The sequence below is a fragment of the Erythrolamprus reginae genome, chromosome 1, assembly GCF_031021105.1.
Source record: "Erythrolamprus reginae isolate rEryReg1 chromosome 1, rEryReg1.hap1, whole genome shotgun sequence".
Classification (NCBI taxonomy): domain Eukaryota; kingdom Metazoa; phylum Chordata; class Lepidosauria; order Squamata; family Dipsadidae; genus Erythrolamprus; species Erythrolamprus reginae.
Genome location: NC_091950.1, coordinates 239348101 through 239364546, shown reverse-complemented (window position 1 = coordinate 239364546; position 16446 = coordinate 239348101). Strand labels below are relative to the sequence as shown.

Here is a 16446-nt window from a genome sequence, read left to right as displayed (position 1 = left end):
CAGAAGAGTCCTTCACTCGAAACAGAATACCCTATGAAAATAGACTAACTATCCTGGGTCTAGAAAGCTTAGAACTGCAGCGCCTAAAACACGATTTAAGTATTGCCCACAAGATCATATGCTGCAACGTCCTTCCGGTCAATGACTACTTCAGCTTCAACTGCAACAACACAAGAGCACTCAACAGATTCAAACTTAATATTAACCGCTCCAAACTTGACTGTAAAAAATACGACTTTAACAATCGAGTTGTTGAAGCATGGAACTCATTACTGGACTCAATAGTGTCAACTCCCAACCCCCAACATTTCTCCCTTAGACTCTCCACAATTGACCTCTCCAGGTTCCTAAGAGGCCAGTAAGGGGCGTATATAAGTGCACTGATGTGCCTATCGTCCCCTGTCCAATTGTCTTCCCTTACCTTCCCTTACCTTCCCTTACCTTACCTTATCTATCTATCTATCTATCTATCTATCTATCTATCTATCTATCTATCTATCTATCTATCTATCTATCTATCTATCTATCTATCCATCCATATATATATATATACATATATCATATATATTCTCTCCTTATCTCTTATATAATATATATCCTCTTTTTCCTTCTATCTTTATATATATTACTTAATGCCTACTCTCTTCCATATGTATTGTATATTGGACAAAGAATAAATAAATAAATAATAAATAAATCTTCCCAGTCCTTACAGGCTTGCAGACTTTTTTTCATTGCTACTTGCTCTGAATAAGGTTTTTTAAAGCCCTAATCAAGGGATAAAATAATGTGCTGAAACTGACCAGACTAAGGACACTAGCCAGATGAATACCTGGTAGGCAGATTTCCTGCCCCCCCCCCCCCATTTTCCTCCCCAAAACCTAAGGTGTGTCTTATACTCTGGTGCATTTTATACTCCAAAAATATTTCCAAAACCAGCGGAGCGGGCTTCAGATGAAGTCTGGAGTTTTTCCCCCTCCATAAACAACTATCTGACAACTAAGCACTGCACCCTGATCTTCAAGTTAAATGAAAATGATTGTTCTGATATCTATTCCAGGATTTGGAAATGAACACTTTCCAATGACACTTTTCATGAATTCCACTTGATGGGAAATTCAATGACTTAATTTATACCTTCAGTCAAAAAAATTGTTTCTGGCTTTCTCCTACGCAATACTTTCAATAAATATACAGTGATACTTCGTCTTACAAACGCCTCGTCATACAAACTTTTCGAGATACAAACCTGGGGTTTAAGATTTTTTTGCCTCTTCTTACAAACTATTTTCACCTTACAAACCCACCGCCACCGCTGGGATGCCCCGCCTCCGGACTTCCGTTGCCACCGAAGCACCCGTTTTTGCACTGCTGGGATTCCCCCGAGGCTCCCCTCCATGGGAAACCCCACCTCCGGACTTCCGTGTTTTTGTGATGCTGCAGGGGAATCCCAGCAGGGGAATCTCAGCAGCGCAAAAATGGTCACTTCGCTGGCAACGGAAGTCCGGAGGTGGGGTTTCCCAGCAAGGGGAGCCTCAGTCAAATCACAGCATCGCAAAAACACAGAAGTCCGGAGGTGGGATTTCCCATGGTGGGAGCCTCAGGGAAATCCCAGCAGTGCAAAAACAGGCGCTTCGGCTGGCAAAAGGGGTGAATTTTGGGCTTGCACGCATTAATCATTTTTCCATTGATTCCTATGGGAAACACTGTTTCGTCTTACAAACTTTTCACCTTAAGAACCTCGTCCTGGAACCAATTAAGTTTGTAAAACAAGGTATCACTGTACTGAAGAAAATAAATACACATTGCTGTTTCCATCAGATTACACTTTTCACTTTGCTCTTTAAACAACCTAGATTTATTCTTTCTCTTTTGCTGTTTTTACTTAGTCCCCAATAAATATACTGGTTAAAAGGCTTTGTACAAGATCTTATAATTCATAAGGAACATGCTAAAAGAATGAATGGCCCTACATTTTCTATTAAAAAAACCTTAAAATTTCAAAATCTGAGAACATTCCAGGCTGAAAACATGCCAGTATATATCTCGTTTCATGATAAAGCTTTAATCAGGGTATCAACTATAATTAGCAATGAACTTTCATGTAATTTGTTACAACAGGAAAATAAGGCAGGAAAAGTATTTTCAAAACCAGTGTTAACCGTGATAAATTAATGAATTTGATTAATGAATAAATAAATCTGAATATATATATAGAACTAAACAAAAGTTTCTGATGGGGGGAAAGCAATTAGCAGGAAGTGGAGAACCCTGCTATACTTGTGCACAGATTTAAAAGTTTACATTGTATAACTATTAAGAGGCAGAAATGATTATAATAAGAAAGAACCAGGTTTAATTCTACCAGAAGCAATTAAAGAATGTTGGGTAACCGAGGAATGAATGAATGAATGAGTCTTGTGTAGTGATCATAGCATTAACATTGAGGTTTGTTAAACATTTATTTGTTTAGCATACTACATAGCTACCTCACGAAAACATAAATTTACCTAACAATCTAAAATCAATGAAAAATAACTAAAATTTAAAACATAAAAGCCATGTGACTTGACCATCTTGCTAGTTCCCCATGGGATATCCACAGTTGATGGAGAAGCCATGTTTTAAGGGCCTTCTAGAAGGTTAACAGATAGGGCTAACCTTATCTTGTTCCAGGGGTATTGGAGTGTGTGGACACAGCAGAAAATGCATGTTGCCTGGGTCCTGTCAGAACTCTTTGGAGATCTACAGAATAGCCTTTCTGCTGGACCTGCTTTCTTTCTGCGTACAGAGGAGAGCTGACATCTCACAAGGGGTGGAGAAATGGAGCTCAGATCATGAAGACTGAGTTCCATTCCTGCATCCTGTCAAAGGCATTCTCTTCCACACATAAGGGAACTGGCATCTTTTGGCAGGCAGCTCTTTCGATCAGCTCCTGCAGATAAGAGGAAGCTGAAATCTAAGTAGAGAGTGGAGAGGCACCACAAAAAAGAGTGTCAGATGTCTCAAACAAGTGAGGGAAGCTCTGGAAGTCTCAGAGGAGGCTATGTACCAGTATCTCACTCAAGGGCTGAAAATCCTGCTTTGATTTTGGCCTGGAGGATTTCAATCCCTGTGCAAAGCCTCCTAGGGTCTCCTCACCCGAAGGCACGATAGGCTTCTTCATCCGGGATCCCGCTCGCTTAGCAACCACAACTGGGAGTGAAACAAGTGAAACAGTCGCACAACATCTCACTGATGTTGCTTTGCTCAACAACCAAGTTTCTGGACTCCATTGTGGTGGCAAGTCAAAGGCCTACTTTTCACTACCTATTTTGATTGATCTGAGTTCAGACATCATAAGGCTCTGTAGTTTGCTTTAAAATGAAAGGGGGAACAATTCCCCATTCCTTATATTCACAAAATAATTGGGGGGGGGGCAGAGTCTGTTAATCAGAAGCCTGTACAGGTTTATTAGGAAATTATATAGTTTCCTATTCTTGTGCCTCAGATATTTCACATGGAACTCCTAATTGGATACAGCATGGGTCTTGGTGAGGATTTTCTTTTTAAAAAGAGCAGAATGTTTGATATATGAAAAATGTAATTTAGTAACTTTTAATAGAGATTGTGAACATTGTTAGTACAATGCTGTTTTAACATCCTGAATTGCTTAGCTGAACCTTTATTAGTTGGCAATACCTTTTTCTTTTTCATCCTCCTCCTCTTCTTCACTTGATGAGGCTAAATAAGCTTGGAAGTCCATGTCGAGAAGTTCATCTTTTTTAAAATTTTTGCTCAGAGAAGTCACCCTTTCTTGATCTGTCTCGTCCCACGTAATGTCTACCTTACCAATAGGCAAGATAAATATGCTGCAGCTTATTATTGTAAAGATACATTGGATACCACATAAAAATTGATTCCTGCACTTTTGTCAACAATTGTGATTAACAATAGCTTACTGTATAAACTTCAAATGAGTATTCCCGCACATGATACAAAACCATCAATTACAATGGCTAAGCTTGTGCAACATGCTGAGCAAAAACCAAGACATATTGCTTTAGCACCTGAAATAACTTCTAATCACAATTTACATGCATGCTTGCTTATTCCAAAGAAATCATCATACAAATGCCATTTCCAATTCTGGGTCATAAGATATTCAGCTGTAGTGCTAAGAATGGCAATTTACAACCAAAGAGAATCCATCAAAGTCCTACATTCAAGCACTGGCAGAATATTACTCAATCTTACTGAACTGAGTAAGAAAGAAATCTATGAGTGGCGTGGTGGCCTAGAAGTGAAGACGCTTGCCTCCCACTTGGAAGGTATAGAGTTCAATCCTATGTAGTGACAGATGTTTTATCAGGGCACAAAGAGAAAATATCTGCTGTGAACTTCGCATAGGTGTTAGGAAGGGCATCCGGCCAATAAATGATCAGCTCCATTCAGCTGCCCTGACCCCATCCCAAAGCAAGAGATTCAAGGTTGTAAAAAGAAAAGGAAAAAAGAACAAAAATCTAAAGATGAATGAGGAACGTTATGTCTGCCTTTCTTTATAGATTGTCAGAGCCATAGTTCCCTCTAAGCTGAGCAGTGAGCAATCGCTCACTTAAAAATCATAATCAACTCAGAGTTTTCCAAACCTGCCCAGAAGCCGAGAGGGAAAGAGTGAGAGGAAAGGAGAGAGGAAGAGAGAGAAACAGATAGAAAAAAGAGAGGAAGGAAAAGAGAAAGAAAAAGAATGGGAGTAAGGAAGAGAGAAAGAAAATCAAAATCTAGTTTGAAACTAGCTCAACTATTTAAGTGGCATTTTGATATTGATAGAGTTGCCCTATTATGAGCTCACTGTTATAGACACACAGTACAGTATTTTATTTTGAAATTCTCTGAGGCAAAACAGGGTGGGTTTTTTGTTTGTTTGTTTATTTATTTATTTATTATTTCTGTGCCGCCCAGTCCCGAAGGGACTGCTGCTCAGACACTATACTTTTCCGCCCACCCCAAAAAAAAATTAGAGGGAACACTGGTCAGAGCAGCACTAACGTTGGATAGAATACAGCAACTCATACTAGTGAGAGAAGATGGCCAGCAACTGCACACATTACTTCATCCTTCTTATTTTCCTTTCTTCAGATTTATCAAGATATTGGAATGTTTCAGTCACTTGGGCCTTATTAAAATAACAGTAACTGGGATTGAAATGAGAACAATGGCTATGATCGTTGGAGACAGGTAAGAAGTTGGTTACTAGGACAACAGACTAAACCATAGAAAGGTTTCTCCAAAGCATTTCCTGTTATGGAGTCTTTCCAGATAATAACTGCAGGCATTCAGTTATTTCAGTCCAAGGAAAGAAGTTCTAAAACAAGCTTCCATTTTTAAATTAAACATTCAGGCTCCTCTAGTATCAGGCTTGCAGCTATTGATGGATGGTTCATTTGTAATTTATAATTTGAGACAGGACTTCTCAAACTTGAGGCTCATGGTGGCCAATGATAAGAAAGGATGGGAACTGCTCTCCACCCGGAGAACCGAAGATTCCATCACAGATTCAATGGACTGAAGACTAAGGCAATGAATCCACGCTTGTCACTTTTAAAAAATGATCCCCTATTCCAGTGATGGCAATCCTATGGCACGGGTATCACAGGTGGCACATAGAGCCATATCTGCTGGCATGTGAGCTGTTGCCTTAGCTCATCTCCATCGTGCATGTGTGTGCCAGCCAGCTGATTTTTGGCTTGCACAGAGGCTCTGGGAGGGTATTTTTGGCTTCCAGAGAGCTTCCGGGGAGATGGGGGAGGGCATATTTACCCTCCTCTGGCTCCAGGGAAGTGTTTGGAGCCTGGGGAGGGCAAAACATGAGCCTACTGAGCAAAACAGGCCATTTCTGGCCTGTAGAGGGTCTCCGGGAGGCGGGGGGAAGCTGTTTTCACCCTTCCCAAGCATTGAATTATGGATGTGGGCACTCGTGCATGTGCATGCTCTTTCGGCACCTGAAGGAAAAAAGATTCTCCATCACTGCCCTATTCTATCAATAATTGGAAGGGGGGAGATACTAAAAAGGAAATACAAGTAGGCTTGATATATGCAGTATAATTTATCCAAACTTGGCAGAGATCAGACCTCAAAGATTTTCATGCATCAATGGGTTCTACAAGTCTGAGCGGCTTTCTGTTATTCCATGTGTTCCCCAAAAATCACACTGACTTTTTATGTAAGCATAAGTTGTGCAAGTTTTCTCGGAGTTAGGTTGTCTCGTCAATAAATTTGCTACTGCTGCTGCTTCAATCATTATGCATCCCACGGGATAAGCTGTGAGCCATGTGTGAAACCCATAGATACAAAGAGGGAGCTGCAAATACCACAATTCCCATAGACTGAAATCTTTGTTCAAATATACAGGTAGTCCTCAACTTACAACACTTCACTTAGTGAATGTTTAATGTTACAATGGCACTGAAAAGTGACTTATGGCCATTTTTCATACTTAAGACTGTTGCAGCACCCCAATAGCCAGGTTATCAAAAGTCAAGATGCTTGGCAACTTATTCTTATTTATAGCAGTTGCAATGTGATCACCTCTAGTGACCTTCCTACAAGCAAAATCAATGGGAAAGCCAGATTCACCTTAACAACATTTAACCACTGCAGCGATTCATTTAACAGCCATGGTAAGAAAAGTTGTAAAAAATGAGACAAAATTAACTTAGCAACAAGAATATGAGGATCAATTATGGTCGTAATTCGAGCACTGCCTGTACATAGTGATAAGAGAAACAGAGAGAGATTTAATAAAGTTGTTGCTCTTTGTGAATTGTTGCAGAAGAATGGAACACCACCACCACCCTGCTTAGAATACCCACCTGTACTTTCTAGACTTTTTTACTTGACTTTCAAAGGCAGTCCTTCAATTACAAAAAATAAGAGATGTACAGTTTGCGTGATGTCTTCATAAAATCAGAATGATAATAAACTGCTGCCCTATTATTTCATGATATAAACCCTCCTATCCTCTCCAAGAAGGGCAGGGGAAGGGGCCTCTTTTGCAAGAACAATTTATATTGCAGCAACACATATGGGTTGTTTCCCCCTTCCAGCTATGCTCTGACTACTGCTGTATTTACAAATGAAATGCACAAAGCTAAACAACATTCTAAATTGCTATAAAAACATTGTTAAGGTACCTTTGATGTTGCCACAGCAGCGGATGTGAAGTACTTTGGTTTATAAGCAGCCACGTCCACTTCAGAGGCTGTGTCCTTTGGCTCGTCATCAAATGTCACATCATCTGGAATGAATCTTAGGAGCCAGAAGAAAATAACTCATTATTAAACATGCTTCAAAGGGACAAAATTGATAGGCCTAGTTTCAAACTAGTATTAGTTGTGAAAAAGAGCAATGACTGGATAAGAGAAGGGAGGGATGACAAACTGAAAGTGTTAGCCTTTTACTCAGAGCAGTAGCTGAAAATTGATACTGATCCTATCAGTACCATCATCATCATCATCATCCCATCATCATTATCATCGTCATCATCATATCCTGTGCAGAGCACATTGGGCAGCAAGTCCTTTCCAGTCATTTTGATCATTTGCAGCATTCCAATCATTAATAATAATGAATTCATAATAGTCCGATCCTATCCTTAATGCTAAAAACACTTAATCTGGGGGACAATCCTAACCATCTCCCAGGTTCAAGTTTTTTTCTCTCTAGTGCAGAGCGAAGGACTCCAGTTCAGTGACAGAGGAAACAGCTTAAATCTAAAGATTAGCAGCGAGCTTTACATTGCTGTTGCATTACCATGTGTTCATCCTATTTATATTATGTTTTAAAGCAGGAATCCCCAACCTTTTGGACCTCAGGGACCCCCAAGCTCATAATTTTAAGTTTCATGGACTCTAATTCATAATTTTAAGTCCCGCAGACCACCGATACGATTTTTTAAAAAAGATAAATACATTTGTAAAATAATGACCAGAGAACTTCCATTTTATTAATATAAAATGCACCTATTTAATATAACAAAATTAAAAATGCTTATGTAGTCATAAGAAAATCTTTAAAGGTTGTTTTAATTGTAACAAAATTGTTAGGGTAATTATTACAAAATAATTGAAGCTTATTTGACAATGGCTTGCTGATATTGTTGGGAGTCAGTCCCATATTCCAGAGCTGTAGTCCCTCCCCTCTCCTCGCCCCATTTCCTTTCCTCTTCTTCCTTTCCTTTCCTTTCCTTTCCATTTATTTATTTATTTATTTATTTATTTGATTTGATTTGATTTGTATGCCACCCCTCTCTGGAGACTCGGAGCGGCTCACAACAAAAACTAGTAAAAATCCATTAATTAAAACAGTTTTAAACCCTCAATATAAAAAAAACAATCATACATCTCATACAAACCATACATAAACGAAAACGGTCCTGAGGAATCAATTCCCCCATGCCTGACAACAGAGGTGGGTTTTAAGAGGTTTGCGAAAGGCAATGAGGGTGGGGGCAATCCTAATCTCCGGGGGGGGAGTTGGTTCCAGACGACATTATTTTGTCGACGGGACCTGGAGAAGGTCAATTCTGTGGGACCTAACAAGTCGCTGGGATTCATGCGGCAGAAGGCGGTCTCAGAGATATTCTGGTCCAATGCCATGAAGGACTTTCCTTTCCTTTTCGCTTCTTCCTTCCTTTCCCTTCCCTTCCCTTTCCTCTTCTTCCTTTCCTCCTTCTTTCTGTTCCTTCCCTTCTTCCCTTCTTCCTGTCTTCCCTCCCCACTTCTTCTCCCTTTAGGGCTCAGGCAGCAGAAACATGGAGCCACACGGGGCTAGGATAGGATAGGGAGGGAAGGCTCGCATGGGCAACAGAAAGGAGAGAGAAAAATGGGGAAAACGTGCACACAGAGTGGAAGGGACTAGGAGGCAGGAAAGTCTGAAAATTAGGCTGCGTGGGGAAAGCAGGAGGATAGGAGTCTGCGGGAAAAGTACAGAGAGGCACTTTAGGGCTCAGGCAGCAGAAACTTGGAGTGGGGGGGGCAGGCAAGGCTCGCAAAGGTGGCAGAAAGGAGAGAGAGAAGTGGGGGAAGCCCAAAGCTAAGCCCACCACTACGAGGACCCTGAGAAGCTGGTGTCAGGTGCTGCGGCTACTCCACTGGTTCTGAGGGGGGGTCTGAGAGTGCATGTGCAGCCCCAGGACATACGCTTGCCTTCCGGAGTCCTGCTACTCCTGCTGGCCCCCTTCTCAGTCCCAGAGCAGCAGTAGCTGTATCTCCACCAAGGGCTGCTGACCCCAGAAGGCAGCTGTCCACTGCATCCCCATGGACCACCAAAATTTTCTCACGGACCACCAGTGGTCTGTGGGCCACCAGTTGGTGACCTGTGTTTTGCAGGATTCTCTTTCACCCAATATCAGTTTCTAATATGCATCATCTCTCTGTTAAGAATTTGAAAATTCAATTGACTATACTCAGAAAGTATAAAAGAACGTGGGAAACTATTTTCCAATCCATACATTAATCCATCAGGTATGGACCATATCAATGTTCAGATACAATTTTGTCTTCAACCACCCCTTTTGATAGCTTTCTGCAGCCCTCCTGTTATGCCTGATCATAGTGCCAATATTTCCTAGCCAGCATGCCAGTAGTGGGTTCTAAATTAGGCTGCTACTGGTTTGTGCGCACGATACTTCCGCCTTCTGCCGCACGAATCCCAGTGAGTCCCAGAGTTGGCTTTCTCCGGGTCTCGTCGACGAAACAATGTCGTCTGGCGGGGCCCAGGGGAAGAGCCTTCTCTGTGGCGGCCCTGGCTCTCTGGAACCAACTCCCCCCAGAGATCAGAACTGCCCCCACCCTCCTTGCCTTTCGCAAACTCCTAAAAACCCACCTCTGCCATCAGACATGGGGAAATTGATTCCCCTGGGCTGTTTCATTTTATGTATGGTTTGTTTGGGATGCATGACTGTTTTTTATAATAAGGGTTTTAAACTGTTTTTTAACCATTAGATTTGTACTATGTATTGTTGTTGTAAGCCGCTCCGAGTCTCCAGAGAGGGGCAGCATACAAATCTAATAAATAATAACAATAGCAACAACAACAACAATGTGTAGAAACGTCCCAGATGGGTGGGACCACTACTGGCAGAAATTGCAAGAGTTGTAACTTAGTATAACTGGCAGTTTGGATAAACCGCTTTAAAGCACAGATAGCAACCATACCAAATGTCTAGTGTTTTACATGGATTTGAGACACACGTATCAAACTCAGTTTGGTCAAAAACACCATCAAGAAAACATGAGGAAATTAAATATATATCTGTAGGTGGGAACCCAGGTTACAAGCAAAGTCCTGACAGCAAACTGTCACATTCTTCTTGCTTGGTAATGAGAATGATAATTAGAAGTTGGACAAACCAAACTACTTCTTAGAAATAAATATATGATACCTCAAGTCCACAAAAGAATAGCTGCTTTCAAATTCCAGTCCGTCGCACTCTTCATATATTTTATTGGCAGTTTCAGGAGAGTCGCAGTCAACTACTGCGTAGAAATATTTCAGGCGTTTGAACTGATAGTCTCTCAATTTCTCCTTATAAAGGCTACAAGGAATGAGAAAAATGAAGGTGAGTGAGGTTAAGAAGTTTGATACATAAATATATAAATAAACATCAAAGAAAAAGAGGCAGTGAGAAGCAATATACTATCATCTAATTTCCAACTTAAAAGGGAAAAAGCATTTGCTAGGATTAAAGCATGGTGATAATAGATATTCCTAGCCCTCTTGGTATTTGCAGAGATAAGTGAAGAATTTGCAATATTTCTATACCCTAAATACTATGCATCTATTTAGTAATCCTCTATTTGTAGTTGGGATATAAAGAGTCAATTTATCTGCAACTTACAATCACACAAAGGATTTCACACACACACACACACACACACACACACACACCCAACATTCTTCCTTTAAATAGCATTCCCTAACTTCAATTCCCAGAATTCCTGAGCCAATCATGCTCAGATTTCTGAGTTGAAGTCCACATGTCATAGAAGAGCCAACTTTGCCTACCCCTGGCCTATGCTATACCTTTTTAAAAAACAAACCTCTCACCATATGCACCTTTTCCATTTTATTATGGAGTACAGTGTTCCCTCGATTTTCGCGGGTTCAAATTTCGCGGATAGCCTATACCACGGTTTTTCAAAAAATATTAATTAAAAAATATTTCAGAGTTTTTTTCCTATACCACGTTTTTTCCACCGAATGACGTCATATGTCATCGCCAAACTAATAATTTTTGCAAATAAATAACAAAAAAAATAATTATTGTTAATAAATAATTATGTTTATAAATATCAGGATCACTAAGTGTCTTATTCAATGGTGAGTACCAGTAATAATGGTGAGTAAATGGTTGTTAAGGGAATGGGAAATGGTAATTTAGGGGTTTAAAGTGTTAAGGGAAGGCTTGTGATACAGTCCATAGCCAAAAATGGTGTATTTACTTCCGCATCTCTACTTCGTGGAAATTCGACTTTCGCGGGCGGTCTCGGAACACATCCCCAGCGGAAATTGAGGGAACACTGTAGTCACACATACCAATAAATTAGAAAGCCTCTATATATTGGAGAAAGATTCCACCTAGTGGTGAAACACATTATGCAAAATTCCAGAGTTATTTCAGAAATGAAATCCTTATGGACTATGTAAAAGGTACCAGACCTTTAATGCATAGAGAAAAGGGTATGCAAAGAACCATCCAAAATTCAACGTGAAATACCTGTCTTTTTCTGTGACATTTTCAGGAAGGCTTAACAGTTCTGCAGGGCCTTTTAATTTTTCTTCTTTCATTCTCTGCTTTCCAAACTCTGAAGGGTAAATCTAAAGAGTAACAACAACAAAAAAGATATACACCATATAGTAACTTCTTATATTTCCTTTGCTATTAAACCACCAGGATTATAAAAAGAAATTCACATGGAATACTTACAACCCCTCCACCATCCCATCTCCAAATCCATGAAAGACTAATCAAAAAAGGAAATCTCCATTTATATTTTGTATACACTAACACACACACATTCAGAGGAAGGGTATGAATACCTTGGAAGAAAAGCTAGTTAGATTATAATTTATTTATTTAATTTATTTATTTATTCGACTTCTATGCCACCCAATCCGGAAGGACTCAGGGCAGCTTACAACAATAATAAAAATACAATATAAATAGATACAACACAATAAAAAAGAAGTCGAACATTATCTAAAATTAAAACCCCATTAAAAAGGTATTTAAAAAGGCACTCACAATCGTACACATGCACACCATTCATAGAGTTGGCCATTAAGAGTTGGAAGTAAATTTATTGCACCCAGGCCTGCCAACAGAGCCAGGTCTTCGTGGCCTTATTAAAGGCCTGCAGGGTGGGAGCAGTATGGACATCAGGTGGTAGTTGGTTCCATAGAGCCGGGGCCACCACAGAGAAGGCCCTCCCCTGTGGTCCCACTAACTTGCATTGCTTAGTCGACGGGACCTGGAGGAGGCCAACTCTGTGGGCTCTTACTGGTCTTCGGGAGGTATGCGGCAAGAGACAGTCCTGTAGATAATCTGGCCCTGAGCCATGTAGGGCTTTATAGGTAATAACCAACACCTTGAATTGTGCCTGGAGACTAATGGGAAGCCAGTGTAGCTCGCGGAGCAAAGGTGTTATGTAGGTGTACCTCGGTACACCCATGATAGCTCTCACGGCTGCATTCTGGACTATTTGCAGTCTCCGCTTTTCAAGGGTAGCCCCATGTAGAGCGCATTGCACTAATCAAGACAGGAGGTGATGAGGGCCTGAGTGACTGTGCGGAGAGCCTCCTGGTCCAAGTATACTTAGGCCACAACTAAAAAAAAAGGAAAATATGTTGTCTGAATCTAAATGCAGGGGTGAAATGCTGCTGGTTCAGCCCGGGCATACCTGTAGCAAGGCAGCCAGTGGTTTGGAGTACAGGTAGTGATGGCAGCGCGAGGCTCTGCCCACTCACCCAGACGCCACCATTTTGGTTTTTTAACCCTCTGTGTATACACAAAGAATTCTGCACATATGCAGATGGTAAAATAGCACACGAGTGAGCAGAGCACAGGGATAAAGCACGCATGCACCTACGCAAAGCATGAACGTCTGAACCGGTAGGGAAGATAAGTAGATTTTACTGCTGTCTGAATGAATACACAAACACACTCATGCAAAAATACAGTATTTCTGAAGTTTAACTTCATATAGCATTCATACAAGGATAAATGTCCACTGAGGATATTTTTCATTTGCCTACTGTTTCTATTCTGAACACATTATGAAAACTGAGTTCTCTGGAGAAGGCTCTAGTGTTGGGAAAGGTGCAGGAAAACAGAAGAGGACAACCAGCAGCAAGGTGGATGGACTGAATTACAGTCATCTAAAAGTCTAGGATAGAAACAGACGATAACAGGGGAAATCTATATACAGTATGTGGTTGCTAAGAGTTGATGCTAATTTGATGGCACATATTCAATCCATTTATTTCCCTCTCTGATCTGGATGCTGTGGCTGCAGTCTTGCCAGTGCTCCAGTCAAAGAGAAAGAAGAAAGTTCTGTTTTCAAAACTCCTCCTAGTCTCTTACCAAGGCATTTATTTCCCTGGCTGTTCCTGATCTGAATAGGTATTTATTGCAAGTGCTTACCTTTACAGAAAAAATAACACCACCTTTGGGTGTAAATGAGTTAAGCAAAGCCAGCAGGTCCTTTGCTTTCAGTCGATCCCAATCCATGTTACAAACTGCCAGTCTGCGTGTGACCTGCATTTAAAAAAAAGGTAATTTGTAATAGGACTATATGATGCACAGAAACAGTGGGCCTATCATTCAAAATTCAGCGGTGAATGTAGGTATGTGTCCAGCAGTGGGAAACACAGTTACAAAACCTCTTGCCTTGAACAAGCATAGAAGATGGAAGTCTTAAAATCAGAACTTGATTCTGCTCTTTCAAACAAGTCCATAATTGAAGAAATATAGATCACTTCCAAGTCAGTTGCAGTCGCTCCTTAAAACAACAGTGACTGATAACACAGATAAGACTATGGTAGTTTATTTAAAAACAGAAGAAAATCCTATCTGGTGATGCTATTTTTCTCTGTGTCAATGAATTAAGACATTGGGTTTTATTTTTAATTTCACATACTTGTAGGACAAGTATAAATCCAATGTTTCTGAATCCAATGTTTACATATGGTATTTTTTAAAGGTTTTGTGAGTGCAACTATTTTGTTGGCAATGCTGATTACAAAATGACCCCAGTGGAAATACAGTCATAAGACAAACAGGGAAAGCATCCCTATCCCCACCCTCACCTCTTATTCTCTTTCAGACAGAAACTGTCACAAGGAGAAATGGACAAGCAGGAAAGACATACAGAGGACAGACACGGCAAAGGAGATAGCAGAGTCAGAAAGAAAAGCACACCCAAACACAGGAGGAACAAACATGAATCCCACAAAGTCCAAAAAGTAGACTGGCACAAAGAGGTGGCACCAAATAAATGCACAAAAGCAGACAGACAAAAGCACAGAGAATGTATAAAGAGTGGGATTGCATGTGTATGTGTGTTTCCTACTTCTAATAAGTGATTGAATAAAATAACTGTAAAGATCGAGATACAGTGATCCCCCGGTTATTGCGTTCCCGATCATTGCGAACGGGCTAATTTGCGATTTTGCAACCCGGAAGTAAAAACACCATCTGCGCATGCGCGCCCTTTTTTCTATGGGCACGCATGCGTAGATGGCGCCGGGCAGATCAGCTGCTGGGCGGCTTCCCTAGGTCTTCCCCCTCTTGCTGGCGGGAGGGCGAGCGGCGGGCATCAGCAAGGAGTTTCCCCACCGCCCACGCAAACTCCTCGCTGCCGCCCGCCCTTCGCCCGCCCACGCCGTTCATTCTCACCGCTTCCCAGCTGAGTCCTGAAGCGAATTCGCTTCAGGACTCAGCTGCAAAGCGGCGAGAGCGAGCGCGAGCGAACGGCTTGTCCGCCGCCCGCTCGCGCATCGCCCGCCCACGCCGTTCATTCTCGCCGCTTCCCAGCTGAGTCCTGAAGCAAATTCGCTTCAGGACTCAGCTGGAAAGCGGCGAGAGCGAGCGCGAGCGAACGGCTTGTCCGCCGCCCGCTCGCGCATCGGCCGCCCACGCCGTTCATTCTCGCCGCTTCCCAGCTGAGTCCTGAAGCGAATTCGCTTCAGGACTCAGCTGGAAAGCGGCGAGAGCGAGCGCGAGCGAACGGCTTGTCTGCCGCCCGCTCGCGCATCGCCCGCCCACGCCGTTCATTCTCGCCGCTTCCCAGCTGCAGCTGGAAAGCGGCGAGAGCGAGCGGCGCCAGCGAACGGCTTGTCCGACGCCTGCCTGCCCGCTAGCGAGGAGTCGAAGATTGGGGGCGGCGCGGCTGTTTTAAAACATCGCCGCCGGCATGGGGGGCTTGCCAGCACCCCCCGGACCCCCAAACTGGGTTTGGGGGGCTGCTAGGAAGCCCCCCATGCCGGCGGCGACGTTTTAAAACAGCCGCGCGGCTTCCCAATGAGTCCCGAAGACAAACGCGGAAGTTCGCCTTTGACGTTTGTCTTCGGGACTCAGTTGGGAAGCCGCGCGGCTGTTTTAAAACGTCGCCGCCGGCATGGGGGGCTTCCTAGCAGCCCCCCAAACCCGGGTTGGGGGTCCGGGGGGTGCTGGCAAGCCCCCCATGCCGGCGGCGACGTTTTAAAACAGCCGCGCCGCCCCCAATCTTCGGCTCCTCGCTAGCGCTGCGGAAGTAAAAACACCATCTGCACATGCGCAGATGGTGTTTTTACTTCCGCAGCGCTACTTCGCGAAAACCCGCTCGTTGCGGGGGGTCCTGGAACGGAACCCTCGCAATGATCGGGGGATCACTGTACTACATGATATTCAGGCTATATCTACCCTGTTTCCCCAATAGTAAGACACCCCTGATTGTAAGACGTATCAGGGGTTTCAGGGGGGTCGGCTAATATAAGCCGTACCCTGAAAGTAAGACATATGTCTTACTTTCGGGGAAACACGGGGGTATTGCCGGGGGGGGAGCCCGATGACGTCACTTCCAAGCTCCCCGCGCGCCCTTCGCCTCGCCGCTGCGCCACCGCCTCTTTCCTGGCTTGGCAAAGCGAAGGACGGCGCTGGTCCGAAGCGAGCCGAGCGGGCGGCAGCTTGCAGCGAAGGCGCTCGTCCCAGCAACCGAGTCCTGCCGAGGCTCAGCTGCAAGCGGCCCGCGAGGCCGACCAGCTCCGAGGCGAGCGGCCGGAGCTGCGCCCTCCTTCGCCCTCCTCCTTTCCGGCAGGCAGGTGGGGCTGCCCAACTGCGCAGAGCGGCTCCTCCCCTCCAGACACACGCTTCCCCGACACGCGTCTGTGGCTCCATGCGTGCACGCCACTTGGAGCCCTGAGATT

General features: G+C 43.1%; 1 protein-coding gene across 4 annotated transcripts in view; it reads right to left on the bottom strand.

Moving 5' to 3' along the window:
* ESF1 (ESF1 nucleolar pre-rRNA processing protein homolog) overlaps positions 1–16446 on the bottom strand; it is a 112889-nt gene that overhangs the window by 29501 nt on the left and 66942 nt on the right. For all 4 annotated transcript variants that reach the window (XM_070732622.1, XM_070732623.1, XM_070732621.1 and 1 more), the window contains exons 4-8: positions 13685–13798; positions 11759–11859; positions 10424–10576; positions 7173–7287; positions 3682–3826 (exon numbers count right to left, since the gene is read on the bottom strand). In XM_070732622.1, coding sequence (XP_070588723.1) covers positions 3682–3826; positions 7173–7287; positions 10424–10576; positions 11759–11859; positions 13685–13798 — 628 coding nt within the window. The remainder of the gene's footprint in view (positions 1–3681; positions 3827–7172; positions 7288–10423; positions 10577–11758; positions 11860–13684; positions 13799–16446) is intronic.